Source organism: Motacilla alba, chromosome 1, assembly GCF_015832195.1.
Source record: "Motacilla alba alba isolate MOTALB_02 chromosome 1, Motacilla_alba_V1.0_pri, whole genome shotgun sequence".
Taxonomy (NCBI): Eukaryota; Metazoa; Chordata; class Aves; order Passeriformes; family Motacillidae; genus Motacilla; species Motacilla alba.
Window position 1 is genome coordinate 24,921,831 of NC_052016.1, and position 26,768 is coordinate 24,948,598.

At 54.1% G+C, this 26,768-nt stretch overlaps 2 protein-coding genes across 5 annotated transcripts; one reads left to right on the forward strand and one right to left on the reverse strand.

The window, feature by feature from the left end:
• The first annotated feature begins 3,902 nt into the window (after nt 1-3,902).
• WDR73 (WD repeat domain 73) lies at nt 3,903-10,847 on the forward strand. 2 transcript variants are annotated; one of them, XM_038144566.1, is made up of 8 exons: nt 3,903-3,993; nt 4,069-4,136; nt 4,511-4,599; nt 5,272-5,360; nt 6,399-6,466; nt 7,127-7,300; nt 8,419-8,793; nt 9,405-10,847. In XM_038144566.1, exons 1-8 carry the CDS (start codon nt 3,953-3,955, stop codon nt 9,641-9,643), a joined length of 1,143 nt encoding a protein of 380 aa, XP_038000494.1. In that variant the 5' UTR covers nt 3,903-3,952; the 3' UTR covers nt 9,644-10,847. The 2 variants fall into 2 exon arrangements, with proteins under 2 accessions (XP_038000494.1, XP_038000503.1); XM_038144575.1 differs by having other exon boundaries at nt 7,127-7,291.
• Nucleotides 10,848-13,233: 2,386 nt separating this feature from the next.
• Nucleotides 13,234-26,521, reverse strand: ARRB1 (arrestin beta 1). 3 transcript variants are annotated; one of them, XM_038144554.1, is made up of 17 exons: nt 26,159-26,521; nt 21,113-21,143; nt 20,442-20,502; nt 19,975-20,019; nt 19,410-19,606; nt 18,772-18,831; nt 18,585-18,652; nt 18,004-18,139; nt 17,840-17,924; nt 17,677-17,749; nt 17,197-17,334; nt 16,921-17,004; nt 16,701-16,724; nt 15,773-15,843; nt 15,348-15,399; nt 15,112-15,122; nt 13,234-14,712 (listed from the first exon to the last, which is right to left on the reverse strand). In XM_038144554.1, the coding sequence occupies exons 1-17, from the start codon at nt 26,176-26,178 to the stop codon at nt 14,669-14,671; spliced, it is 1,200 nt and encodes a 399-aa protein (XP_038000482.1). In that variant the 5' UTR covers nt 26,179-26,521; the 3' UTR covers nt 13,234-14,668. The 3 variants fall into 3 exon arrangements, with proteins under 3 accessions (XP_038000482.1, XP_038000468.1, XP_038000478.1); XM_038144540.1 differs by lacking the exon at nt 15,112-15,122 and having other exon boundaries at nt 26,159-26,510; XM_038144550.1 differs by lacking the exons at nt 15,112-15,122; nt 16,701-16,724.
• Between the last annotated feature and the right edge of the window lie 247 nt (nt 26,522-26,768).

Here is a 26,768-nt window from a genome sequence, read left to right on the forward strand (position 1 = left end):
ATGACCTCAGTGATGGATTGGGAATTCCCACTGCCCTCCTCTCACCAACATAGCAAACATCAACAGATCAGTACACACCACACTGCCCACGGCAGCCTGTGACCAGGGGCATCAGACTGTCACCTCTGCACCCAACAGGCTGAACATTACTAGAGTGGCAGCTAAAGCAAAGTAACAAATTTATCTTAGGAGATGGATTTCATCCAGCCTGTCTCTGCTGTGCTATTCCCCAGATGAACACAGGCCTACCTCAGGATTCATTTTTCACCCTGTAAAGTGCATGTTTTCTTTTAGGTGCGTGACCAAAACGATTGTCACTGCAATTTTGGATGGGCCCCTCTGGACTGCAAGCTGGAAGAATTTGAAGGCAGTGCTCACAGTGGAGCATCTCCTCTTTTGCAGACTCAGCACAATTTGGTGGGACCTCTCTGCACATCATGCTGCCTATCTCAGCTTCATTTTTCCAAAAAGTTCCCCATTTATACTTTTGGACCACTTTAGGCTTTATTCAGGTATCTCTTTGTGCCTTGCTTTTGGCCATGTCAGGTTTGATAGTGGGGAGGCTACAGAGGTCGCTTGTGATATGTGTATTTCCTCTTCTCCTGCCTTTTATATCATTCCAGTTGTGCTTTTCTTGCCTATCAGACTACTCTCCCAGCTGCAGATCAATTCAGTTAAGGACAGAGGCCAAGCAGCCAGAAAATAGTTCATTAAGATGGTTTATGAGGCGTTGTTCTGAATTCATCAAAACCCTCTTGGGAAAAATCCTCCACTTCTCGTAAGATGGATATGCAGCTGAGCTCCAGTCCTGAGAGGACAGCACATAGAGAGATATTTTGCTGCCTTCCTATACATTAGGTGTCTTAAGTCACTCAGCAGTGCTCCACACACAGGATGGAAAAAACTTTTGCTATTAAAAAAAAAAAAAAAGTTAATGAGAAAATGCTTTAAAGTTCTGTTGTGGTCTTCGGGAAGCAGAATCACAGAATCACAAGATGGTTTGGCTTGGAACAGACCTTAAAGATAATCTCATTCCAAATTCCCTGGCATGGGAAGGGACACCTTCCACTAGACCAGGTTGCTCCAAGCCCAGTCCAACCTGGTCTTGAACACTTCTAAGGAAGGGGCAGCCACAGCTTTTCCAAGCAACCTGTGGGAAGCCAGGGCCTCCTCACTCTCACAGCCAAGAATTTCTTCCCAATATCCCATCTAACCCTGCTCCCTGGTAATGTGAAGCTGTTACCCCTTATCCTGTCACTACATGACCTCGTAAATAGTCTCCATCTTTCCTCTAGACTCCCTCTAGGTACTGAAAGGGGCTCTAAGGTTTCCAGGCGGAACACTCCAAATTCCCTCAGCCTTTACTCACAGCAGAGGTGCTCCATCCCTCTAATCATCTCCATGACCACCTCTAGATTTGCTCCATCAGGTCCATATGCTTCATGTGCTGGGACCCCAGAGCTGGATGAAGCTCTGCAGGTGAGTCTCACCTGAGTGGTGTAGAGGGGCAGAATTCCCCCCTTCCTTACTGCCCACAGGGCTTTGGATGCAGCCCAGCATACAGAATTTTCTGGGATCCCAGTGCACACAGCCAGGGCATGTTCAGCCTCTCACCCACCAGCACCCCCAAGTCCTTCTCAGCAGGGCTGCTCTCAAAACCATTCCCCACCCAGTCTGGATTTGTGCTTGGACTTGACTCAACCCAGATGCAGCACCTTGTGCTTGGTCTTGTGAAACCTCATGAGATTCCCATGAGCCAGTTCTTGAGATGTCCAGGTCCCTCTGACTGACATCCCCTCCTTCACATGGGTTCACCTGCACCACTCAGCTTGGTGTCATCTGCAAACTGGCCAAGGGTCCACTCGATCCCTTTGTGTCATTAATGAAGATACGAAACAACTCTGGTCCCAATACAGGCCCCTGAGGGACACCACTGGTCACTGATGTCCATCGGGACTGAGCCCCTGATGACCATCCTCTAGATGTGACCATGCAACCAATTCCTTATCCTTCTCACAGCCCTGTTGTATCTGCAGAGAATTCTGGTACTTAATGCACTGCAATTAAGGGATAAAATTACTCTACTTGTGTAGTAGACACTGTACATTACGAATTGTTCTAGCAGAAAGACACTGTGTCCATCCAAACCTCAGCTGTGCCAAAGCAAGGTGAAATATTTAGGCTCTGTTTTGGGAAAGGGGCAACAAATGATAAATCCAGAAAGAATAGAGGCAATAATTGAGCTCCCATGTCTGGTCACAAAAAGCAGGTACAAAGTTTCCTCAGAGGTGCGTTGTTTTGTGGACTGTGGATTCCAAGGCTGGGGGAATTGACTAAGTTTCTAACTAAAGCAACCAAGAATGGAGAGACAGAGAAGAGCTGGCCACACCTGTACCCGGGTGCAGCGGGAGTACCTGACTGCATTAAGTTGGTGTCAGCAGCAGCAACTCCCAACACCAGAACAAGCATAAGATGATTAAGAAGATGCATCACCCTAAATCCAGTGAGCCTACTACCTCTGCCTGATGATGCAGAACATTCCAGTGTGAGCAAGCAATGCACATTTCAAACAACCCAGAGACTGATTTACCTGATGTTCCCTCACATCACCCAGATACAGTTCTATTTGCAGATGGCTCATCCTATTCCCTGCAAGGACATCTCATTCCAACCCTCCTGCCATGGGCAGGGGCACCTTCCACTAGATCAGGTTGCTCCAAGCCGCCTTCAGGGACAGGGCAGCCACAGCTTCTCTGGGCAATCTGTGCCTTTTTTCCCTGCTCTTTCTTTTCTCTCTCCAGTTTAGATCTCTTTATCCTATGTGATAGTCTTCAGAACAGATATAATCATGCTTTCCCCTTAACACAGTGATACATGGGATCTCAACTAAGAGACAGGATTTACCTCACTTTGTATTTCTATTTTCTTGTAATTTTACATATTTAGGTCAGAGAACACGTGACTCACCTGCATTCAGTTGAAGGTACCTAGTGCTTGTTTTTTCAAAGATGCCATTGCCACACAGAACTATCAAATGGTTTGGGTTGAAAGGGACCTTAAAGTTTATCTCGTTCCAAACCCCTACTATGGAAGGGGCATGGAATTTCAAACATTAAGCATTGAAGATTCTACTGGATGGAAAGCTGGATATGATCTGGCAAATGAGAGATGTGACTGTACCTCTGTTTCTGGCTGTGGCTGCTGACAGAGAACATCCTGCAGTTGTTTGATTATAGGCTTTTGTCATGTCTGCAAAAGAAAAGAGACAAAAGGAAGAGGAACAAAAAGAAGAGAGGTTTGGCAAGAGCCTGGAGCAACAGAACAAGGGGGGAAGCGGGTTTTATGTTTAGGAGTAACACGTCCAGTTCTGGGACCCCAAACATGAGGACATGCAACTGGTGCCGCAAGTCCAGGAAAGCCATGGAGATGCTTCAAGGGCGGAAGGCCCTCTGCTCTGGAGACAGGCTGGGAGAGCCTGGGGTGTTCAGCCTGGAGAAGACCCCGGGGAGAAGAGCAGGAGCTGCTTCAAGTGCCTAACAGGGCTCCAAGAGAGATGGAGAGGGACTTTGGGCAAGGGCCTGGAAGGACAGGAAAAGGGGAATGGCTTCCCACTGACAGGGGGCAAGGCTGGATGGGATATTGGGCAGAAATTCTTGGCTGTGAGGGCGGTGAGGCCCTGACAAGGTCGTCCAGAGAAGCTGTGGCTGCCCCGTGCCTAGAAGTGTTCAAGGCCAGGCTGGACAGGGCTTCGTGCCGCTTGCTGCTGTGGAAGACGTCCCTTGCCACAGCAGGGGAAGGGGCTGGGTAAGCGCTGAGGCGCCGCCGCCCCGGCCCGCCCCGGCCCGTCTCTCGGGGCAGCCGCGCCGCCGCACGCCGCGCCTCAGCGACTGTGACGTCACTGCCGCGCGCTGGCACGTGACGTGAGCAGCGCGCCGGGCGGGCGGGCGTTGCCATGGAGGCGGCGGACGAGTGGCTGCTGCAGTCGCTGCGACTGTGAGGGACCCCCGCACCCCCGCACCCGGCACTGGCCCGGGCACCGCCGGCCTCATACCCGCCCTCTCCCCGCAGGTACCGCGACCTGCACACTTTCGAGCTCCAGGCGCCCACCCGCCTAATCGAATGGGCCCGCGGGAACCGTGAGTGCGAGGCGGGGAGTGCTGAGGGGTGGGGAGGAGAGGGGCCGGGCTGGAGTCTGGCGGGGTGGGGTGCCTGTGGCTAGCCGGGGGAAAGAAGGAGGCCCAGGGGCCGGGCCGGGGCCCGTGTAGCGGGAGAAGGGGGAAGGGAGGCTCTGAGCTTGGGCCAGTCTGGCGTCCCGGGAGGCCAGGGTGCAGGGCCAGGACCCCAGAAGTGGGGCTGAGTGGCTGGAGCTGCTCCGGATTCAGCCTGCCTCGAGCTCAGGGCCTGGCGGTCCATGGACTGTGCAGTAACTCGGGTTTGTCTCAGGGAGGGTGGGCTGGGCAGGGGGGCAGCTCTCACCATGTTCCTGGCTCTTCATGCCCACCCCACCAAGGTGTCTGTGTAGCCGGGTATGGACAGTCTGATGGGAACGAGATCCTGCAGCTGATCCCACCGCCAACGCTGCTGACAAAGGAGACCCAGGTGGGTGTTCCAGCCAGGGCAGCCCCAGACCTCTCTGACCTCCTTGGCCTGATATTTTCAGAGACCAAGCCAGGGCTTGGTGGCCTTCATGAGCTGTTACCTGTTGCTGTGACAAGGGCATGGCCAGGGAATGAGCAGCTTTGGTTGAAAGGAAAAGCACTTAAGTCACCTGTTTGTTGTCCAGTCATGTTATCCTGCAGCTGCTCAGCTTGGGTTGTGGACATTTCATCTCCAGGTATGTGAATGAAAGCATTTCATGGGGAAAGAGAACAGATGAGGACAGCAAGCTAAGTGAAGAAGGGGCTTGCTGAGCAGCTCAGGCCTGGGAGAACACCCTGCAGAGCACCAAGGTTGGCCCTTGGGTGGGTGACCTCTGCACTAGAGTAGAAGGTGGTGTTTGGTCACTGGGTGAGTAGAAAGCTCCTGAGCCAGATGTGCCCAGATGGCAACAAACACAGGCAGAGCTCTTGGCAGCAGCTTTCTCCAGGCTTCTGTTCTCTCTGACTATTTGGGGATCCTTCAGTCCTATATCTCCCAATGAAAAAGGCAGCACTGGGCAGGGAAGAGCGATACCAAGCAAGAGTTTGCTTCGTGTCTCTGTCATTTTTTGTGATAACTGAGCACAAGCTGTGCACCACTGTGTGAAGAAATGGCTTTGCCTTTGATTTCTAGGGGCTGTGTCCAGAGAGAGATTTCAAGGTAGAATGTGGTGGATTTTCAGAGCGCCCAGTGTACAGCCTGAAATATGTGCCAGACACCAGGTATGACCACAAGGTCCTTCCCAGGGTGTATTGGAAATGGAGAAGACACTTATCCACTGAGAGCAAACTCCTTTTCCGTGCTTACTTCCCAACCCAGCTGGTCAATCCTGCCAGCTCTAAGACCAGTGTGAGTCTGGGCCAGTTACATACCAAGAACTGCTGATGTTGTTGCTTCCTTCAGCATTTGACACTGTTTGGAGCTGCTCGGCAGCAGAGTAGGACACTGGTGGCTGGTGCCACTGCTCTGCAAGACCCTGTGTGTGCAGGTTCAGGAGCTTTTTTTTTCCTGGTCTGGATTTAGACCAAACAAACACTGCTGGCTGATCTCTTGTTCAGTGTTTCTTCCTACAAAAGTCCCCATTGACTACTTTGGGGCTGTCTGGATCATTCTTAGTCTAGTCCTTCTGGAAAATATGATAATTAAATCATGGAATCATTTAGGTGGGAAAAGCCCTCTGAGACCACTGGTTCTAAGCATTCCCCCATCACTGCCAAGCTCACCACTAACACATGTCCCCAAGTGCCACACACAACTTCTAAATCCCTCGAGGGATGGCAACTCCACTTCACAACATAATACTTTCAGGGAAGGAATTTTCCCAATGTGCAACCTAAACATCCCCTGGTGCAACTTGAGGCCATTTCCTCTTGTCCTGTCCCTTGTTCCTTGGGAGCACCCAAGTTCCCACCTGGCTGCACCCTCCTGTCAGGGAGTTGTAGAGAGCAAAAAGATGCCCCCTGAGCCTTCTTTTCTTCAGGCTGAGCACCCCCCACCAGCTCCCTCAGCCACTGCTCAGCAGATCCTCATAAAATATCCTCATAAATGCTGTTGCCTGGGTCTGTGTTTGCGTGGGCTGTGTGGACCATCGCTGCATGAGGAGTTCTGGGATTATGGTCCTTCCAGCCACTGCTTTGCTCCAAGCAGAGGCAGGAGTTCCTGCATACAGGAGCAGCAAACTAGTTTCCCCAGGATGGGGAAAACAAGGCTGTTCTCTGCTCCTGAGGAGGCTCTTTTGTGAGATTCTTCTGTTTCCTCAGCTTGCTGGTAACAAGTGGCCCACCCGACAGCTCCCTCCAGGTCTGGCAGGTGTCAGCAGAGGACTCCGGTAAGGGTTTCTGAGCTCAGTTTCCCAATGCAGTTGTTGTTGTTGCATCTCACATCTCTAGCTTCCCCTTCTTCCTGTGTGTCAGAAATGAGGAAAGGAGTGCCACTTCCCTACCCTGAGTGACCACACTTGTGTGGCACAGGCTGGAGAAGGGTACAAGACAAGGGTCTACACCAGTTTTGGTGGTTTGGATTTAACGGCATAAACCTCATCAGAGAATCCATTTAGGCCTATCACAGTAGCCTTGTACTGCATGTATTTGGCACACTGTCCCCTTAGTAACTCCAATAGTTAGAAATATAGCTCCATCCATTGCCTTTTGGGATAGACCGTGATCCACCTTCTCTCAAAAAGAGGGAGGCTGCTACTGGGAAATACTTGTAAACCACCAGAAAGAAGTGCAAAAGAATGAGAAAACTTAATTGAACATAAACATCTTGATTAACAAATTTTCATTCATTTTGCTCAGCATTTTGTCAGTCCTTGCTGGATGAGTTGGAAAGGGCTTTTACCCTGAAGAAGGGGTTAGGCATAATTAGATTTCTTATTGGTTTTGTAGGTCAGTTTTACCTTTGTGAGGTATTGTTGTGAAGCAGCTTAATTGGATGGATTAGTTGGTTCTCAATGTGTTTTACATCTGTTTCTATTTCTTCCTAATAGATGTTATTAAATCTGTAAGCACCATAGCAACAGAAAATGGCACTGGGCAATCCTGGGCTAAAATTGCCACCATTTCAGCCAGAGCCCCGTGGGTCCTTCATGGCTCAAGACTGGACAGAGTCCAAATTACAGAGGTTGAATCAAGGAAAAATGTCTACACAGCAGGTATTCAAGGCAAGCCTAATGTCTTATTTTTGGAAAGGTGGAGTTTGGATAAAGCAATGCTAATTGCTTGAGTAGCAAACATTTCACTGAGCAGGTACTTTTGGACATGTGCAAGTGGTTATAAAGATATTTGCCACAAGTATATTGTCTTGAGGAAAGAGGTGACAATGGTCAGGTCCATCTCCAGCTGCTTACCACTCACATTACACTGTTTTCTCACATTTCTGCTCCAAATCTGGGCGCTACCTGAGTCCTGCAGATGGTTTCAGTGTGGAGAATTGGGTTCACAGAGGGTTGCTGTGTGTGCTGTCCCAAACAAGGCTGGTGAGAGCCTGGTTACAACGGGTGGTGGGTGCAGGTCTGGTTTCTTGGCCATCTGGGGACTCTCTGCCTTCATCTATGCAGTGAGACTCAGTCCCCACAGAGCTCATTGCTGTGGAGGGAAGAGGGGATGGGTGTGTTCACTCAGTGGCAGTGAAGGTCTTTTCCTCAGCACTGAGGAAAAGGAAGGTCTGTTTGTCACTGTCCCTGTGCCAGAGGTACTCACAGAATCTTGGAGTGGTTTGGCTTGGAAGAGACATTTAAAGCTCATCTCATTTCAACTTCCTGCCATGAGCAGACCTCTTCCACTGGACGAGATAGCTCCAAGCCCTGACCAACTTGCAAGCATGAGGCAGCCACAGCTTCTCTGGACAAACTTGTCAGGGCCTCACCACTCTCACAGACAAGAATTTCTGCCCAATATCCCATTTAACCCTGCCTTTTGTTAGTGCAAGCCCATACCCCCATGTCCTGTCACTCCAGGCTCCTGTCCAATGTCCCTCTCCAGCTCTCTCTGTTAGGCACTGGCAGGGGCTCCTCTTCTCTCTGGAGCCTTTTCTTCTCCAGGCTGAACACTCCAAGCTCTCCCAGCCTGTCACCAGGACAGAGGGGCTGTAGCCTTCAGAGCCTCTCTGTGGCCTCCTCTGGACTCATTCCTGCAGCTACACTCTTTCTGATGCATGAGGCCCTGGAGCTGGACACATTACTCCTGAGTATACATCCTGCTTTCTTTCTCAGGCAATACTGCAGCACAGAAATCCTGAAAATGCTCCTCATTGGACCTGAGACCTGCCTCTCTTTTCCAGCTTCCCAAGGCAGCGAGGAGCTCAGCAACCTAGCCTTCCTGGACTGCAACATGCTGCTTCTGTGCTGTGCCACAGGCCGGCTGTGCCTGGCCGACATCCGACAGCCACAGAGTCTCATGGAGGCCGTGTCAGTGCCCTCGGCACCATGCAGTGAGCAGTGGTGCATGGGCACCAGGCATGGAGCTCAGGGCTTGGAAACGAGCTCCCAGCCCGTGGCTCGCCTCTCAAGCAGGGGGCTCCTAGCCCTGACAGACCTCAGGAAAACCTCTGAGTTCTTGGCTTTGGCAAAGGTCAGAGTCCCCTCTCCTGGCTCAGGTGCAGAATTCCTGTGCGTCTCCTGGGCTCCTGCTCTGGAAGGCTACCTTGCCATTTCAGGTAGGTGCTTAGGGCAGAGATCTCATTTTCTGGGTGCTTTTTTGATTTATATTTTTATGAAGGCCCAGCTCACTCCACCTAAACCCCCCCCCTGCCCCCCCCCCCCGCCCCCCCCCTAGTAACAGGGTGGCTTTTCATTGCTGCCTCTGGAGCCAGCAGAGATGCCAGCTAATTGTCCTCTGCAGCTGCCTCTTTCCAACAACTCCGGAAGGGGCCTGGGTGGATTCTGGAAGATGCCTGCTGCCCTTCTGTGAGATCAAAGGCCCCAAGCTGACCACAAGCACTGCCCTGATAGTGCCAGTCACAGCCTGGCTGCAGGCTACAGCATTGATAATGCCAGCTGGGCAGCAAGGCTTCCTCTTGACCAGAGCCTTGCATGTTCACACCCATGAGTCCACAAACTTTGAGGATCTGGTCTGGGCTCTCTGCAGCAGCTGTTTCTCTGAGAGACTTTCCTCAGAGGCAGAGTTGCTCTCTTCTCACAGATTTCTAGTCTGGGCCATTTTCCCTTGTTCCTGCTGGGAGGTGATCCTGAGCCCAGCTAGACTAGACCAAAGCAGTTAATTCTGCAGTCTCTATTCCTTTATCCTTTTAATTCCCTTTTATCCAAGGTTTTGATGGCACCGTGCATGTGTATGACACACAGAGCTGGGACAGCTCTGGCAGGGAAGCAGAGCCCATCTTCGTTCACAAAGGCCACACATTTGGTGGAGCAGGTGGCAGCAGGGACCCTCCCTTGGTCACTGTGCACACATGGCATCTGCAGAAACCCAGAACTTTGTTGTCAGCAGCGAGCGATGGTTCCTTGCATGTCTGGGACTGGGTTCAGCCCTGTGGGAAGTGTGGGTAGGTGGTGTTTTGGTGAGATGGGGCATTTCCTGCCTCTGCTGTAGTTTGCGTGGGCTGCAGTGTGTGTGTTTGCCTGCAGATACTGTTTGGAGACTGTTGCAGTGAGCAGAACAACTGTAAAATTTCTATTTTAATAATAGTAAAAATTTTGCCTGTGTTACTTGTTCTTCTGTGTACCAGCCCTCAGATGAGAGCTGTGCCTGTAGTTCTGACTGTGGCTGCTGGCAGAGAACATCCTGCTGTTGTTTGATCATTGGCTTGTGTTATGTCTACAGAAATGGAGAGGAGCAAAAAGGAGAGGCTTGACAAGGGCCTGGAGTGACGGGACAAGGGGGAATGGCTTCCCATTGACAGAGGGCAGGGTTAGATGGGCTGTTGGGAAGAAATTCTTCCCTGTGAGGGTGGCAAGGCCCTGGCACAGGTTGCTCAGAGAAGCTACTCCTGCCTCATCCCAAGATGTGCCCAAGGCCAGGCTGGATGGATCTTTCAGCAACCTGGTGTACTGGAAGGTGTCCCTGCCCATGGCAGGGAGTTGGAACTGGATAAGCTTTGAGGTCCCTTCCAAACCAAACCATTTTCCAATTTCATGAAAAAAATCCCAGGAATTTGAGGAAAGAGGCTCTTCTGTGGGATATATATACACACTGCATTCCAGGCCCAAAGCACCAAGTGGAAGCTGCACCCCCTGAGGGGTGTTGACATTTATCACGTGCACATATGTCATGAGCAGTGACCTCCGCTCAGGAAGTTTCAGTGTGACCACTTGTGTTCCTGCTTGCAGCCTGCAAAAGGAACAGGAACAACCTTTCCAGCCACAGCTTACTCCAAACTCTGCCCCTCCCCCTCTAGATCCTGAGAGCACCTCGTCTGAGACTAGGCATTGGTGTCCTTTGGCTCTTTTCCCACCAACTGCACATTTAGATTTGATGGAACTGATGTGATTTCCTGGGCTGTGTTGCAGCTTCTGCAACGCTCACTCTTATTACCAAGGTGTTCATTGGGAAGACAACCTGCCTGCGAAAGGCTCCCTTCTGCTTGGGTGTCAGCTGAGGTGAGGAGGGGTTGAAGACAGGTGAGATGGGATGAAGGCTGTAATTCAAGAGCACCTGGGGAAACCTTACACTGGGAATGTGCTGTACTGACTCATTCTTGCCATGGCAACAGTTGTCTGCCTGGCAGCTGAGCCTGGAACCTGCTTCATTCTTCTTCCAGGATAAGCCATGTGAGCACTTCTGCTCGTCTCAAAACTCTGCCTGGCTGCATGTGAAGCAGGGGCAACATGTCCTACCCAAGGCTGGGGATGTTAATGTTTTGTCAATTACGAAAGGCATGGATCTGTGTCACCACCAATCAACAAAAGGAAAAGCCTGTTTGAGTCCTAGAGGAGCTGAGCTCCTTTCTGCTTCCAGGGGTCCACAGCAAAACCAATCCAGTTAAGCTGGAGCTCAACTGGGGCAAATGGGCTCTGACCAAGAGCCTGGGAGCATTTCTGCCACAGTGTGGGCAGCAGGAAGGGCTCCTGGCTCTCTAGTCTCTTCATCTGCTCTTGAGTCAGTTCCTTCCGGCTGTGGTAGAGCTGAGCGTGCCCTTCCCCTGCACCAACACCTGCAGGTTCCTGCGCTTAGGAGGTGGCCTTTCTGCCCCATGACTGGGACCTGTAGCAGCCTCAGGAAGGGCAGTGTGTAGTACACGGACATGAAGGACTCCCAGAGAGGGATCTTGGAGCTCAGTAGGTTTTCCTCAAGCACCCCTGGGAGCAGGCAGTTTGGCAGAGGTGCATTCAGATTGTGCAGCTCCTCCTTCCTGGGGGAAACACCCACAGAGGGAGGGTCTCACCTTGGAGACGTGAGCTCTGAGGTGGAGAGAAGACCACTGGAGCTTTCCCAGTACCCCAGCTACCTCTTCCTGACTGCCTCCTTTGCCGGGACATGTGGAGGAACTGATCCCCTCCCTTATCAGAGTGATGCAGATAGTGCAATGAGGACAGGGAATTGAATTTGCTTGGCTTTCAAAATGGAGCTTAAGCAATAGTTCAGTTTGTACCCATCTAAACTTCCCTTTTTTTTCCTAAAATAACTTAAGCCTTCTTGTCCAGCTTGAACCAGATTTGACAGGGGACTGGAGATATAAAAAATATTAAGTACTCACAGATGCTGTGGGAAGGGATTATGCATATAGGAGGGATCTGGAGAGTTGTGCTGGGCAGTAGAGACATTGCTCTCAGGAATGCACCACATGGAGTCTCTGGCAATGTCCATGTGCAATCGGAGTCTGGTTGTGTGACTGTGGAGACTTTGACTTTGCTGGAGCCAGATTTGTCTTTGGCAGGAAAGGTTGAGACAGCCTTTGGCACAAATGCCAACACCCATGAAGTGAACTAACTTAAGGACAGTTAAGTCTCTGCCTCCCCATAGCACCAGCACGGCAAGGGCAGCTCAAGCTGCATGGGACATGAATGTGTCCAACCTCTGCTCTCCCTGGGACCATGGAAAGGTCCTCCAGAAGGCCTGTCTTCACAGAGGCCACAGAGTTTTAACCCCTGGGCAAGATTACAAAGCTGGAGACAGAATCGTGGCATCATTCATATTGGAAAAGCTCTTTAAGATCACGGAGTCCAATCTTTACACACAGCCAAGTCCATCACTAAACTATGTATGTCTTCAATTGCCACATCTACACATCTGTTAAATCCCTTCAGGGATGGGGACTCCACCACTGCCCTGGGCAGCCTGTCCCAAGGCTGAACAATCCTTTCAGGGAAGGAATTTTCCCTAATATCTAATCTAAACCTCCTCTGGCACAATTTGAGACAGGGTTTCTCCTTCCTTGACTGTGAGGGGACAATCCACAGCCCTTCCATGAGGGACTGTCTCCGAATTCAGGTCCATAAAAGGAGGTGTTACTTGGCTCATTCCCCAGTACTGGCTCCTGCTAGTCTCAAAGGGGATGGATGAGAAGCTCCCTGCAGATGGTTTAGCAACCTTGGCAGAGCTGGGGAACCACTGGACTCTATGATCTTAGAGGGTTTTTCCAACCTCCATGATTCTGTGATCATTAAAACAATCAGCCCTGAGCAGTTTCTCAGTGGGACACAGACTGGACGTGGCTTGTTTAACAAGCAGGTTGTTAGTGCCCTGTGCTTATCAAGTACTGCATGACCATGCATTTCATTTCCAAAATAATGCCCAGTCCCTGCTGTGGGATACAAAATCCTTCATCTCCTCCTCGGCTCCTCTGCATGTCTCTGCACATCAGGGAGGCTATCAGTGGAGGGATGGGGTGGCATGAGCAGGGCAGGTAGCTGCTGCTCCCTGGTGCTTGCGCAGGAGGGAAAAAATTTCCCTGTGAAGGTGGTGAGCCCCTGGCACAGGTTGCCCAGAGAAGCTGCCCCATCCCTAGAAGTATTCAAGGCCAGGTTCAATCGATCTTTCAGCAACGTGGTCTAGTGGAAGGTGTCCCTGCCCATGGCAGGGAGGATGGAATTGGATAAGCTTCAAGGTCCCTCCCAACTTAAACCATTCTATGGTTCTGTGACTTGCTGCCTGTGCCAGTTCCCCCATTGTTAGCCAACAAAAGTGTCCAGGCATTGGGACTGTATTTTACTCTTTTTTCTTTTTACTTTTTTTTTTCTGAGTTTAATAAACTAGAATAATTTATTTGACAGAACACAGAAACATCACAGACAGGGTGAAGAAACCAAAGCAGCAGGTATCAATGATCAGTACAAAGGAACCACTTTACAAAAAGAAGTACCACGCTGCCCATCAGCTTTACCCAAAAATTATGGGGGGAGGGGGGTGGGCTCAGCTCAGCACCCCACAAACAGGGTGGGGGGGATGGAGCTATCCCTACAAAATGCTCTCAGATGACAACGCTGACTGCAACAGCACAATAAATAGTGGGAATGGCCTCTCAGTGTGTGGTGGGAGACCAGAGACCCTTGGAGGGGGGAGAAGGTCCAGGCACCACCAATCCAGGAGGTACAAGCATCTGTTAAAACACTGATTAGGATGGCAAAAGTCCTGATTCTCCCCTACCCCCAAATAGGTGCTAGATCCCATGCAGGCAGAGCGAAAAATCAACCAGAGGGGCTTTGCAGCTTGGCAGGACAAAAGTATCCCTGGCAACATCCCACTGGGGGACAAGGCTATTCTGCCACAACACTGCCATGGCTGTGAAGAGGCATTTCATGCCTCTCCCAGAGCAAGCAGTGTGTGGTGGATGGCACAGACCCACAGGGTCTCCTCTGCTGCCTTAACCTGGCACCAGCAGCTCCCAGCTCTGGTTTCCTCCAGGGAGATTATACTGGTGTGAAAACAGATGCAGCTGGGAGGACCCCTGGGGTTGGCCACTTTGGGGGGACTAGGGGGAAGAAAAGGGCAGGTGCTGCCCACCCCCTTTGTTTGGAGCAGCTGGGGCAGGGGCCAAAGTCAAAGCCAGGCTCGTGGGAGGGAACGAGCATCCCAGGGAGGGAACACATGCAGCAGGGCCGGACAGAGGGGGATTGGCCATGGGTGAAAGGAAGGGACACCAAAGTGCACAGGTGCCTTTTCCCATGAGAAGGCTGCCTAAAAAAAACCACCCCCCCACAATTCTGCTGCAAGCCCCCTCCCTGTAGCAAACTGGTGTTGACACTGGGCTTATATAAAATTCATAAAAGGGGCATCTCATGGTAAAGGGCTCTAATAAATGGCAGGAGGCTGGACAGGGACGGAGTTATAGTGAGCCCCACTGCCTCCAGCACCTCCCCGACCGTGCCCTGCACGGGAAACAGCAGCTCTGGCAGCTGGATGAAGAGACAACACGGCACAGCTGGACGGTTATAGGTCCTGTGGCCATCAGGCAATCGGTAGGCTCCCAGTACAGGTAGAAAACAAAATTAATTAATTATAGAAAAGAGAAGCAGCCTAATGTAGGGGTGTCCCTGGGGCAGGGTGGCGAGCTGGGGGGGGGCTCGCTTATCTGTCATTGAGCTGTGGGGAATTTGTCCGCTCCTCCTCATCCTCCTTGTCATCCTTCATGCCTTTCAGTCGCTGGCGGGCGAAGTCTTCAAACACAATGTCATCATCGCTAGTGGGGACACAAGGGAAGGGGGTTTAGGTGGGGTTCAAGGTGAAACACCTCCTGTCCCACAAAGCTGTCCCAGCTTGCCCAGTGAGCTCAACCTGCACTGCCATGATGTTACAGCAGCTCAGGGGGCCTCAAAACTCCCCATCCCTAGCAAACAGCCTTGGTTTTCAAAGCCTTATTAATACTTGCCCAATGCACCCAAAAAAGAGCCCCCAAGCTCTCCAGCAGATAAAGCTTTACCAGGGCCATGGGCATTTGTCCCACTCTGGGGGAACCACAGACGGCAGGAAGTAGCTGGGTGGGTTAAGTACCCTAAAACCTCCCAAACATATCACCAGCCCGGGGAACACTGTGCCAACAACCTCCCGCACCCCCAACACGATCCCGGCGGCCTCTTACTGCAGTTTCTCCTGTTTTTTGGAAAGCCATGCAGGGAAGGGCGAAGGAGGAGAGAAGAGAGAGGGGAACAGCACGCGTCATGCATTACAGGTGACATGCGTGGGGTTAATCACACGTGCCAATCCCATGGCACAGCAGGTGTTAGAGAATTGGGGGGGGGTGCCATGCAACCGCCATGTTTCTCATTCCCACTCGAAAGGTGGGAATTGGGGGAGGGGTGTATTTTAGTCTCTTACTTTGTATCAAGCTCTATCAGATTTGTATCTATGGGTGCTTCATTCTCTGGAACTGAACAAAGGGATGACACAGGATTAGTCACGGGGTGGTGACTGCCACCCCACCGAGGTGGGTGACACCTTCCCCAGGATCATCTTTGCCCTCCTACCAGGGTGGGTGAGACCCCCCCTGCAATCATCATTGCCATCCCACTGGGGTGGCTGAGATTCCCCTGGGGTCATCACCACTTCCACTGTGTGGATGCAACCCCCCCTGGAGTTTGGCTACACTGGGGTGGTGGGAGCACCCCCATGATTTTAATGCTGAGTCCCTGTGAACAGGGTCAACAGGAGCCACGAATCTCCCTCCATGCAGCCTCACTGGCTCTCTTTGCCCCCCACCCACCCCCTAGGGATGTCCCTGTCACTCAGGGACAGACACTCACTATCCCGGTGTACTGGTTCCTCCCTGGGTTTGGGATGCATCAGCGTGAAGGGTAGCTCCACTGCAACATCACTGGAAGAGACACAAGGGTAAAGCACAGGCCTGCCTGCACTTTACATGTAAAGCGAGGCAAATTTACAGAGGGGGAGCAGAACAGCACCCCCATTACAGCTGCTGTAGAGGCCACAAAGCTGGAGAAACCCCTGTGTCATCCTCCATGGAGCTGCTCAGCAGCTCTCATGCCTCTTGGTTGAGCTTGGACTCCAGGGTGGGGGATTAGCACAGGCCCCCTGGGAAGTAGAGGGGCATCAGGAGGGAGAGCAGCATGAAAAACATCTGTCTTTAACAGCTATGGTGGAGGGGTATCCAAAACCCCTTGAGCTTAGGCTGCAGCCAGCAGTGCCATGGGAATGGCAGGAGGTGCGCCAAGTTTTCCCAGTGCTCAGTGGGCATGGTGACATCAGGGCATGACAGCCTAAGCACAGCCACAAGCTGCCCCGGAGGCAGGTAGGACAGAGCTCAGAGAGAGAAGGGTCCCAAAAGAGAACGAGTAGTTCCATGTTCCCTGTAGGGACCTCCCTGTGAGAGGGAAGTGATGTGAGGATGAAGACCTAGGAAGGCCCAGAGACTTGCCTCCCCACATCCAGAGATGCTCAGCTCTATGGAGCCACCTCTGTGCCCTGCTCACTCTCCCAGCAGCACCCACAGGCCTCTCACTCCAGTACAAGTAGGAGGATGCAGAATTCAAACCCTGCCTCATCACCCCAGCCCCACCTCTGCCAGGCTTTTTGCTTTAGGTGAGACAGCATCCCCAACACAGTGGAATTCCCAGGACAGGAATGGGATCAGGTAGCACCCTGAGGGGCTGAGGGGGTAGAATGGGGGACTGCAGTGAGGATTGGGGGGCGCTGGGGGGAGTGCAGTGTTACCTGGAGGCGAGGTCTCCCAGCAGGCTGGCATGAGTCAAAGGATACAACACATTAGTCACTGTCCCCTCTCAAGGACACACAACCCCCACACACCTTTTGTCCCGCCCATGCTGCTTAGTCCCAGGGGAGCTTTAAGGATGATGGGGCCCCACCTGCAGCACAGACCAGTCCCAAGGTTAGAGAGGAGGTGCAGCACGGTGGGGGGGTGCCCAACACTCACCCTCCTCGTGACACCACCAGCTTCACCTTCACCTTGTAGGAGACAATGATGCCCAGGATCTCCTTGTTGGCTCCATCTCTTAATCTGGAAGGGCCAGGTGGGCATCAGTGAGGGAACATCCACGGGGACCAGCCCCCTGTCCTCCTGGAGGTCCCCCTGTGGGATGACCTCCACCCCAAGTATCACCCTTGGAGCAGGGGCTGGATGCCCACCAGGGCCAGGTCCTGCCCCCATGCTGCAGGGGAGACAGGAGCCCTGGGGGGTAGAGGGGCTCACAGTGTGCTGGAGGCCAGGTTGGTGTCCTCATGCTTGAGCTTCCCATCCAGAGCCAGCCCCCGCTTCTCCCGGTTGTTGGCAAGGAAGGGGGTCAGAGTGTAGACTTTGCAGAACGTCGAACTCGGGGCCACCATATCACTGGAGATGATTTCCACCGTCAGCCAGAGCCCCAGCCACCCACAGCTCCCACAGCCCCACAGGCCACTTCAGGGATCTCCATCTTAGCCTGGTGAACTCCACATATTCCCATCCCTGCCACAGCCTGATGAACATCTCCTTCCTGGAGGACGCAGAGGGTGACATCCCCTAGATGCCACCAGAATAAAGGTCTCCATCTCCCCGTTCCTCCCACTGGTTCCTGCTTTCCAAGTGCAACATCCCAGTGGGGCTGCACTGGGGCAGGAGACATCCAATGCTCCTCCAAGACCCCCCTGAGGTCTCCAGGGCTCCTCATGATGTTCTCAAGGAGCCAGTACTCACTCAGCATCCTCCACAGCCACTGGGCACTTGTACTGGGCAGTATTGAAGAGGCAGATGTCAGCATACTGGCGCACTGGGATGAGACACAGCAAGATGGGGATCAGGGTAGGTCCCCACGGGGATGGGGACAGGGACACCAGTGGGGTGGGGCCCTACTCTTCACCTGAGATCTTGATTTTCTTCACGGTCTTGTTGGTGTTGTTGGTGACATGCACATTGACACTGATGGGCTCCCCGTGGTAGTATATCTGTAGGGGAGTAGAATGGAGAGGATGGTGAGATCCCCAGGGTCACGCCACCAGTGTACATTCCCCAGTCCTTGCCCACCTCCTTGTCCAGGGATGCCTCAAGGTGCAGCGGCTTGTCAGACATGAGGAACTGCCGGGTGGTCTCTGCCATGGGCTGGGGGCCGGGTCTCTCTGGTGCATACTGGACCTTACGGATCACCAGGCGCACCGAGTTCCTGGGGAAACACGAGAGGAGAATTCAGGCTGCCCAAAGGCTACCCTCTTTTTGGCCCACTCTGGGTCAAATTCCTCTTTTCTTCTGGTCTGCTGGGTCAGAAGGATGCCATGGAAGGTCTTGTCTGGATGCCCACCAGAGAGAGCTACAAGGGGAAAGCCCTATGGCCGGGCCAGGTTGCCCACAGCAAGTGCTGGGCTCCATGCACAGTAGTGGATACCCCAGCCCCAAGATGTTCTCTGACCCATCCTTATCCTGTATAACACCTCCATCCCAGCCCCATCGTGGAAAACATCCTCATCCAAGCCCCTTCCTGGAAGACAACTCTATCCCATTCTGGAAAACATCTCACCCAGGGTGAGTAACAAATCGTGGTGCCCCTTTCCTGCTGCCAGTACCAGGAGGATGCCACTCCCATCCAAGCTGGATGGATCCTCTCTCCTTACCTTTTGTGGATCTTCTCCTCCAGGTTCTCAGCACAGAAAGCTTTAACCTCGTAGTCCACTCCACAGGCCTGAAAACCAGGAAGGGGGGAGAAGGAGGCAGAGAAACCCCTTTGCACTCCCCCAAGAGGTGACCCCAGCAGTGGCCACTCACCACAGCCTAGTGGCATGGGAACATGGGGGACCTTACCTTCCCCGTGTCCTCTGGGCCTGGCTGCAGTGTGACGGAGCAAGGCAAGTTGGGGGGAATCTGGAAGGGAAAGGGAGTTGAGGAGCTTTTTGGGGGTTACCAGTACTTCCCTATCCTATCCATAATGGAAAGACAGAAATCCAGGAAGGATTTCCTCATTTTACTATTGCATTTCCCAGATCTCAAATGTTACAAAAATACATTATTTTAGAGGGTTTAATTAATCTGGGATTTTGAGAAATCAGGGCATCGGGCCATTTTTGAGGCCAGAGGATTGAGCACCGTAAAATGTCACAGAGCTCCAGAGGGGGTGGCCAGCATTGCCAAAGCTGTGCTGGGGAAATCAGAGGAGCAGGGGGTCTAGCCCCAACCCATTCCCTGCCAGAGCTGTCCAGTGCTGGCATGGATTCTCAGTGTTAGCATAGACCCTCTGGTGCTGACACAGACTGGCAGTTTCCCTACTGGTGGCTACTTTCTGCTCACAAGTTTGAAGATCCACCACCAAAAGCTGTGTCTTGATCACAGATAGCAGCATCTCACCCCCAACCACGACCCACAGGGCCAGATGGGATCCTGATGTCCCCACCAAAGGGTCCACTGTCCCTTCAAGCACCCCAGAGCACCCGCTGTCACCCTACCTCGAACGTGAAAGGGTAGGCATGCTCGCCCAACTTCTTGATGAGCCGCTCCTGCAGCCGTGTCAGGGGCTTTTTGTCCTCAGGGACTGGGGGGAAGGCCTGGGAGTTGGCCACAAACAGGTCCTTGCGGAAGGTGAGCCCCAGAACATCCAGGTCCTCACGGCCATAGCGGAAGGCGCAGGTCAACGTCACAAAGACTGGAGAGGGTGACAAGGGGAGGTTGGTAGCAGGGTGTGGGTCATGGAGGAGACCATCATGGCATGGAGGCACCAAGGAAAGGTGGCATCCTGGTTCATGCCAGTCCCACCAGCACTGGGAAGTAGTGGTGGCTTGAGGACATGCCATGTTGATAATATGAGGATTCAGCAGCCAGCTGTGCCTTCGGATGCCCACCACAGCACCCCCACTTTGCACAGGACAGGGAATCTGTCACAGGGACAGGCTGGAAATTGTCACCAAAGGGCCCAGAGACGCCAATGCTTGCGTAGGATTGCATGGGGATGCTAGCATCACCCAGTGGCAGTGCCACTTCTGTGGCCCCAGGGATCCCAGGGGTAGACATTACCTTTTCTCTCCTTCAGATATTCAGGATCCACCAGCACTACTCCATCTGCAACGGAACAGCCAGGTCAGAAATGTGCCACGGGGACAGGGGGGACACACTGGCAAGGTCAGGGAATGCAATGGCAGGGTTAGGAGACACATTGTCAGTGTCAGGGGACATGCTGGTAGGGTTAGAGAGGAATGTACAGGCAGGGTTTGGGGGGACCCCAGCACAGTTAAGGGGGGACATGTTCCCCTTTACAGGGAGTCATCACCTCCAAGCTGCCAGCTGGGGCTTTGGGGGAACACACTGCTAGTGGGGACAGTCTGCACCTACCACACCCAGGGCATAAGAAAAGCCACAGCGGGACATGAATATTATCCCAAATCAGCTGTTTTCAGCTCCCCAAAATCCTTCTTCCCAGAGAGCCCAGTCCACCCTGGCATGTGTTTTCCTAGAACTGAGGTTCCCTTCCTGCCACCACATACCCACAGGGTCCACCACGTCGATGTGGTCCACAAAATCCCTCTTCCCAAGATAGACAGTGAGCTGCAGGGGAGAACAGGGTGTCAGGGGTGCACAGAGCAAACACCCCAGGCCCCCCCCCCCCATGTTGTCACCACCCACTGGGGTCCATATTCCTCATCATTCCCAGTGTCACCCTGTTCCTGTGGTAGCCAAAAGCCAATCCCACCCCATTCCAGTGAAAGCCTGGAACCTTTCTATATGTCCCCAGAGCCGGAGGCACTTTGCATCTGGGGACTCTTGAGTGGCACCCCAGGGGTTTGTACTCCACTGTCAGGCAAGGATAAGCCCCCTAGTGTCACCCTCTCACCTTTCTCCTGATGGGGAAACTGAGGCACAGGGCAGGCAGCTGCCAGGCAGAAGGTTTTCTGCATCAGCTCCTGCTGCCTGACCCAAAACCCCCACAGGCACAGTCACCTGTACCCCAGCACTCCAAAACCTGTCTGCTTGACCCCTGACCTTGGGAAAGCCCCCCACCAGCCCTGCTGTGCCTCAGTTTCCCTTCCTGCCACCCTGGCAGGATGCTGAGGCAGACAGCAGTGCGCAGGGTAGAATCTGGCTTCAGGGATGTGCCCATCCCCCACTCCCAGCCGTGCTCGTCACCCCATGGTTTCCCCCGCCATGTTTCCCTTACCTTCCCGTTAGGACTGGCTTTCTTAAACACCCTGCAAAACAGCAAAGGCAAGGTGAGTGCTGGAGTAAGGGGTACCCTCCTCCACTCCTGAACCCCCCACTCTGCTCCTGGCTCCCTGCCCATGGAGCTGTCCAGCTATCCCCTTCAGGATGGGTCCCTGGGGGAAGAAGCACCTGGCACAGTTCTATGTTGCCAGGTGCATCCAACCCTCAGCATCCACTGCCAGGACCCAGTTTAGGATAATGGAGGTGTCAGGACCCCAGCCCACCCCTTTGCCTGAGGATGGTGTCCAGAGACCACCGTGAAAGGCAACAGCACCCCAGCATCCACCTGGCCCTGGGGAGCAGCGTGTGGGACCCTGGGGTTCAAGGCATGCACAGGATGGGAGCATCCCACGGGATGAACCCACCTCACCATTACTTCACATGGATGCATCCCAAAGCCTCTGGACAAGCAAGAAAAGTCTGGGTGCTCCTGTCCCCAGGGCTTTTTATTCCTATTCCAAACCATGACCCTTAGACACCCCTCTCAACTCCCAAAATCCTTCTGGAACACCCCACAGAGATATGGGAGAAAGGATGTGCATCCAACATGCCACTGCTGGGAAATGCCAGAGCATTCCCAGCCTGTCTGCTGCAGGCAGGAAGTGGGCAGAGGCAGGTAGGGTGCCTGGTGCTGCCAAATTTTTTGGAGCCTGCCCTGGCACAAAGCCACCCATAATGGGTTCTCCTCAGATAATCCCTCCTTGCCTTTAAATTCCATTAAAACCATCCGGGAAGATTAGTGGTGGTTTTAGGCTGGAAAATAACAATTTCCCAGGGCAGCTGCTTGGCTCTGCCAAATTATCAAAGGCTGCTACTCGATGATGGACCATCAGCCACACTACAAGTAACCCTCAGCCACCCCCAGTGCCTGCAGCTGCTCACACCAAGCCAGGCAGGGAAGGCAGCAGCTGGTGGGTTCCAGCCTGGGGATGACTACTACCCCGGCAGTGGGGTAGGATGCATCGGGAGATGTGTGGGCACACCCCTCACTCCCATATCCCTGAAATCCTGTCCCCACCTCCCTGTGTCCCTGCATCTCCATATCCCTGCATATGTGTATCCATGCACTCCTGCACACCCAAGTCTTCAGATCCCACTCTCTTGAGAGCCAGGGGGACCAGCACAGCCTGGCCAAGCTCTGCCCAGGAAGCAGGATCTAGTCTGGATAAGGGAGTGTGGGGGCTGGGGGTCCTCATTCCCTTGTCCCCAGATAAGCCACAGGAACCCTCTGCCAGACACATAAAATACTGGGGACATCCTTCTGGCTGTCCCAAGCCACTGGGAACATCAGGAACATCCTGCTGGCTCTTCCTGGATGGCTTTTCCCTGTGGGGGTTGGGAGATTGACTTTTCCCAGCCAAAATGGGAAAGCACTTCCACAGTAGGATGTTTGTCATGAGGGTTTGCTGATGAAGGTGTGATCCTGTGCTGGTGCAAAGAAAGATGGAATTAATGCGAATGCTGCTACAATTAACTAACTTGAGGAGATAAAGGCCTCAACTTGCCATGGAAGGGCATTAGCACCCCAGAGTTTCTGGGATTTGAAAGCCATGGGGGGATCAGTCTCAGAGTCAGGGATGGAGGGGCAATGAATGCATCCTCCTGAGCGCCCAGAGCAACTAACAGCAGGATTTTCATGGGTTATTAATGAGGCATTACTTCAAAGCAGGATAAGGAGCATCCCCTGACAGCCTGTCACCCCACACTCCACAGACCAGCTCCTAAGAGAAACCTCAAAGAGGGTCCAGTATGGTGGATCACAACCTGAGGTGTGCTGGGAAGCCCCAGAAAAGGCAGCCAAGGCTGGAGGCTCAGTGGGTGCCACTGCCAGCCCCCTGAGACACGGGTGATGCTCCCACCCAGCCCTGAAGATACTAACAGAGCTGCTAATGAACCCAGTGCAAGTGAGACTGATGGCAGGTGCTGCAGGAAGCCATTCCTCACCACTCTGCCTGGCACATACTCGTGCTGGCACCACACTGGAACAGGAGCCCCATGGAGCCTGGGCCTTGCCGAGCCCCACGCTATGGGTGCAGAAGCTCCGCAGAATGCAAGACCCGCACAGCGCGTGCAGGAGCCCAGGCTGGCTCCCCACTGTGGGCACACGAGCATGCGCTGCCCTCCTCTTGTGGGTGCAGCAGCCCTGCCTGGCCCCACACCACAGCTGCAGGAGCTCACGTCTCCCCTGAAGCACCAGTGACAGAAGGGAAGGGGCACATGGGGACACAGTGGCCTGTTGCTGCCAGCGGGGTGACCCTCACCCGCCACCGGATCTAGAGGGAGGAAAGGAGGAAGTGTGAAGCCTTCCCTCCCCCTCCAGCCCTTCCTGGTGTCGAAATACTGGAGACAAGAGGCAGGAAGTGGCCTCTGCTGCTGCCCATCAGAGGCTTGGGGCCTCATGCCGTGGGCTGGCAGTCCCAGTGCCCCCCTGAGCATGTTATGCTGCCACACAGCCAGATCCCATCTTGCCTGCCCTCTCCCTGCCATGGATCCCATCCCTTAATGAGCTTATTAGGCACCCAGCCAGGGCTAATGATGGCTTTATTGGGTGGCCAATCATTGAGTGGGGTCTGTTGGATCTTGATTGGGAAGATTTATGAGGATTTAATTCCCCTAGGCATCAGAACAGAATCTGATGGCAACAGCACTGACTGCCTTTGAACCCAGAGCAGAGAATTCAGGGATTTTGCCAGCTCTCATGCTAACAAGGTTGGCTGGCAGACCTAATTAGCTAGAGCCACGTTAGAAGGGATCTCCAGGGACAATGGAACCACCAGCAACTACATCATACACACCGGCACAAACCCATGGTGGCGGCCAGAAGCTCCATGACAGCTGTGCCTGGATAAGCCTGGAGAACCATGCCAGCCAATCCCAAAGCAAAATCATCTCACAGGCCCAACGTTGCATTTTGCATCCCTGCTGCATCCACCTATCTATCCCCTCGCAGAGGCAGCAGCAGCAGCTTCCCCCAGCTGGGTCAGAGCTCCACCAACTTCCTTGGCAAGGAAACGCCTCAGCTGTGGGATCCCGGATGTGTCTGGATCCTGCTGTTATTACCAGAGTTTGCTCTCCAAACAACATCCAGGAAGCAGGAGTCCTGGGCCACCGTCTAGGGCTCTTTCTCTTCCCAGTGGAGATCCCTGTCCTGCTCCCACATCCTATGGCTTCATGTAGAGGGATGAATGGGGTGGTAGAGGGACTGAGCAGCAGGTCTGGCGGTAGGCGAGGGTCACCCCCCCACTAGCAGCAAGATGCTATGGTGGAATGCTACAGAGGGGCTGGATGGTACTACTGGGCCAGAGGAAAGGTGCAAGGGGTGCTTAATGCCAACCAAGGGGGGCTCTGGTGTACCAGAACCACTGCAGCACTTCCCAGCCACCAGAAAGCCAGCCTCAAGCCACAAGCTAGGAATCCCAGCAGCCAGGAATTCCAGTAGCTGGGCATCCTGTGTGGGGTTGCAGCTGCCCTGGCTGGGTGTTGAGTGGGAAAAGCAGGGAAAGGTGATCAATGATGCCAACAGCCACCAACTCAGTTGTTTCCTCCAGCTCTTCCCACGGGTGACTCCCAAGAAAAGTGGGATGCCACAGCACGAATCAGCAAAAATGGACTTTTGGGGAAATCAGATAGTAAATCAGCTCCCACAGCTGAACCTCCTGATCAAACCCAGTGGATTTGGGTTTGGAGATCCAAACTGAAGAGGAAGAGGGATTTGTCAGCCTAATTCTTCCCCCTCACCCTCCCCCGGCTCCCACTGTACACGCTGCGTAGGCAGGGAGAAGATCAGCTCATGCCTCTCCTGCCGGCACGCCTGCTGATGGGAATGCTGCTCACCAAGCTCCCCCTGGCACCCGAAAAACCCTGGAGGCCAAACTAGCTGCATCCTGGAGTTTGCACCCAGACATTGGGGGGAACCCAGTGGGTTCTCCAGCCCCCTGATTCGTGGGGCTGCTCGCCGGCTCCAGGAGCGCAATATAAATTCTCAAGAATTCAGGATACTGAGCAAGGAGGAAACGGATGCTGTCAGCTATGGCTGGGGCACCATGCAACACCCAGCAGGCCAGCAGCAGCAACAGCTCTTCCCAGAATGCTGGATGAGTTCAACAAGCACCCACAACTCCCATCCTGCCACTCCAAAACACTGCAATGTTTCTGGAAGGTTCTGCCCAGGCAGGGCCAGACCCTCTCATCCTTCTCTCTTGCCGTGGCCATGGGGAGGGGGGGCAGAGGCTGCACTGAAGCTCCTGATCCTGATGCCAAGGGGACATGGGGATGAGCAAAGGGAGAGCGATGGTGTTGAGGAGTGAGCAGGGGCATTCTGAAATCCCTGGTTCTCCATGATTAATGGCTAAGGGGGTAGAAAGGGATTGGGGCGAAGAATGGCAGTGTCAACTCCTTGACCACTCTGCCAGTGCCAGCCAGTGAGCGGATGTCACAGGAGATCCCCCAGGCCTCCCTGCAAGGGCTAGCAGGGGTCATCAGGCTCTCCCTCAAATCCCAACAGCCCCCTGCAGGATGCATAGCCCCGCGTGTCTGCCACGGTCTGCACCTGGAGCCCTGGGGAGCGCAGGGGGGGTCCCCATCCACCTCTGCACAGGGACCCCTAAAAGACAGCATCCCCACGGCAGCATTCCCATGGGATGAAGGCGTCGCAGGCCCTCGTGTCCCTGCGTTCCAGGGCTGGCACGTGCTCCCTGACACCCCCAGCTGTGCCGCATGCCGGGAGTGACATCAGGGCCTGGATCCCCTGGCGTCACTGCGATGACAACAGCCTCCCCCATCCCAAACCCATCCAAGCTCCAAATCTGCTGGGGAGAGAGCAGTGACGCCCCCAGTCTCCAGGTCCTCACTACCCCTCGTGGGGCAGGCACCATCTCCCAGCAGCGGGGCCACCTCAGCGGACCTCCGGCGCAGGGCACGGGCAGCGCCTGTCCCACCCCTCCCCCGCTATGCCCAGGCATGCCCCCCCGGGATGCTCCGCTCTGTCCCGGTCCTCACTCACCGGGTGCCTTTGTCTCCCATGGCCCCGCCGATCCTGCGGGCTCAGCCGAGAAGCGCCGGCTGGGCTTGGAAAATTACTGGCTGGATGGTAGAGGGAGCGGCGGCGGGGCGGGCGCGGGGCCCGGTGCGGCCCTGCTCGGGCCCGCTCGGAACCGTTCGAAACGCTCGAGCACGCTCGGAAACACTCGGAACCGCTCGGCTCGGCCGGGGCGGACGCCACGCCGGCCCGTTCGGGGTCGCTCGGAACCGCTCGGGCAGGTTCGGAACTGCTCGGAGCCGCTCGGAGCCGCTCGGACACGTTCGGAGCCGCTCGGCAGGGCTCGGCCCGTCCCGGTTCCGGTGCGGACGCTACCGCCGCCGCCGCCTCCACCCGCCCCTGAGCGGCGCGGCCCCGGGGCCGGGGGCGGCGGCGCGCAAGGGCCGCACGGGCGGGGAGAAGGCACGGGGAGAGGATACGGGGAGGAGGGGGGGGGTGTACCGGGCCGACACGAGGTGGGCGGGAAGGCCGTGAAGGGGTAGGAGAGTGTGGGGCAGCGCGCGCGCGGGGACACACGAGCGTGCGCGCGCGCACACACACACACACACACACACACACACACACACACACACAG

Bases quoted from the DNA above. Each gene is read 5' to 3' on its own strand.
- WDR73 (XM_038144566.1), top strand. From the start codon at position 3,953: ATGGAGGCGGCGGACGAGTGGCTGCTGCAGTCGCTGCGACT. The intron at 4,600-5,271 runs GTGGGTGTTCCA...TTTGATTTCTAG, and splicing joins TGCTGACAAAGGAGACCCAG to GGGCTGTGTCCAGAGAGAGA. The intron at 5,361-6,398 runs GTATGACCACAA...CTGTTTCCTCAG, and splicing joins AAATATGTGCCAGACACCAG to CTTGCTGGTAACAAGTGGCC.
- ARRB1 (XM_038144540.1), bottom strand. From the start codon at position 26,178: ATGGGAGACAAAGGCACCCG. The intron at 17,925-18,003 runs GTGGGCAAGGAC...ACTCCCCTACAG, and splicing joins AGGCATCCCTGGACAAGGAG to ATATACTACCACGGGGAGCC. The intron at 17,750-17,839 runs GTGAAGAGTAGG...GTCTCATCCCAG, and splicing joins GAAGAAAATCAAGATCTCAG to TGCGCCAGTATGCTGACATC.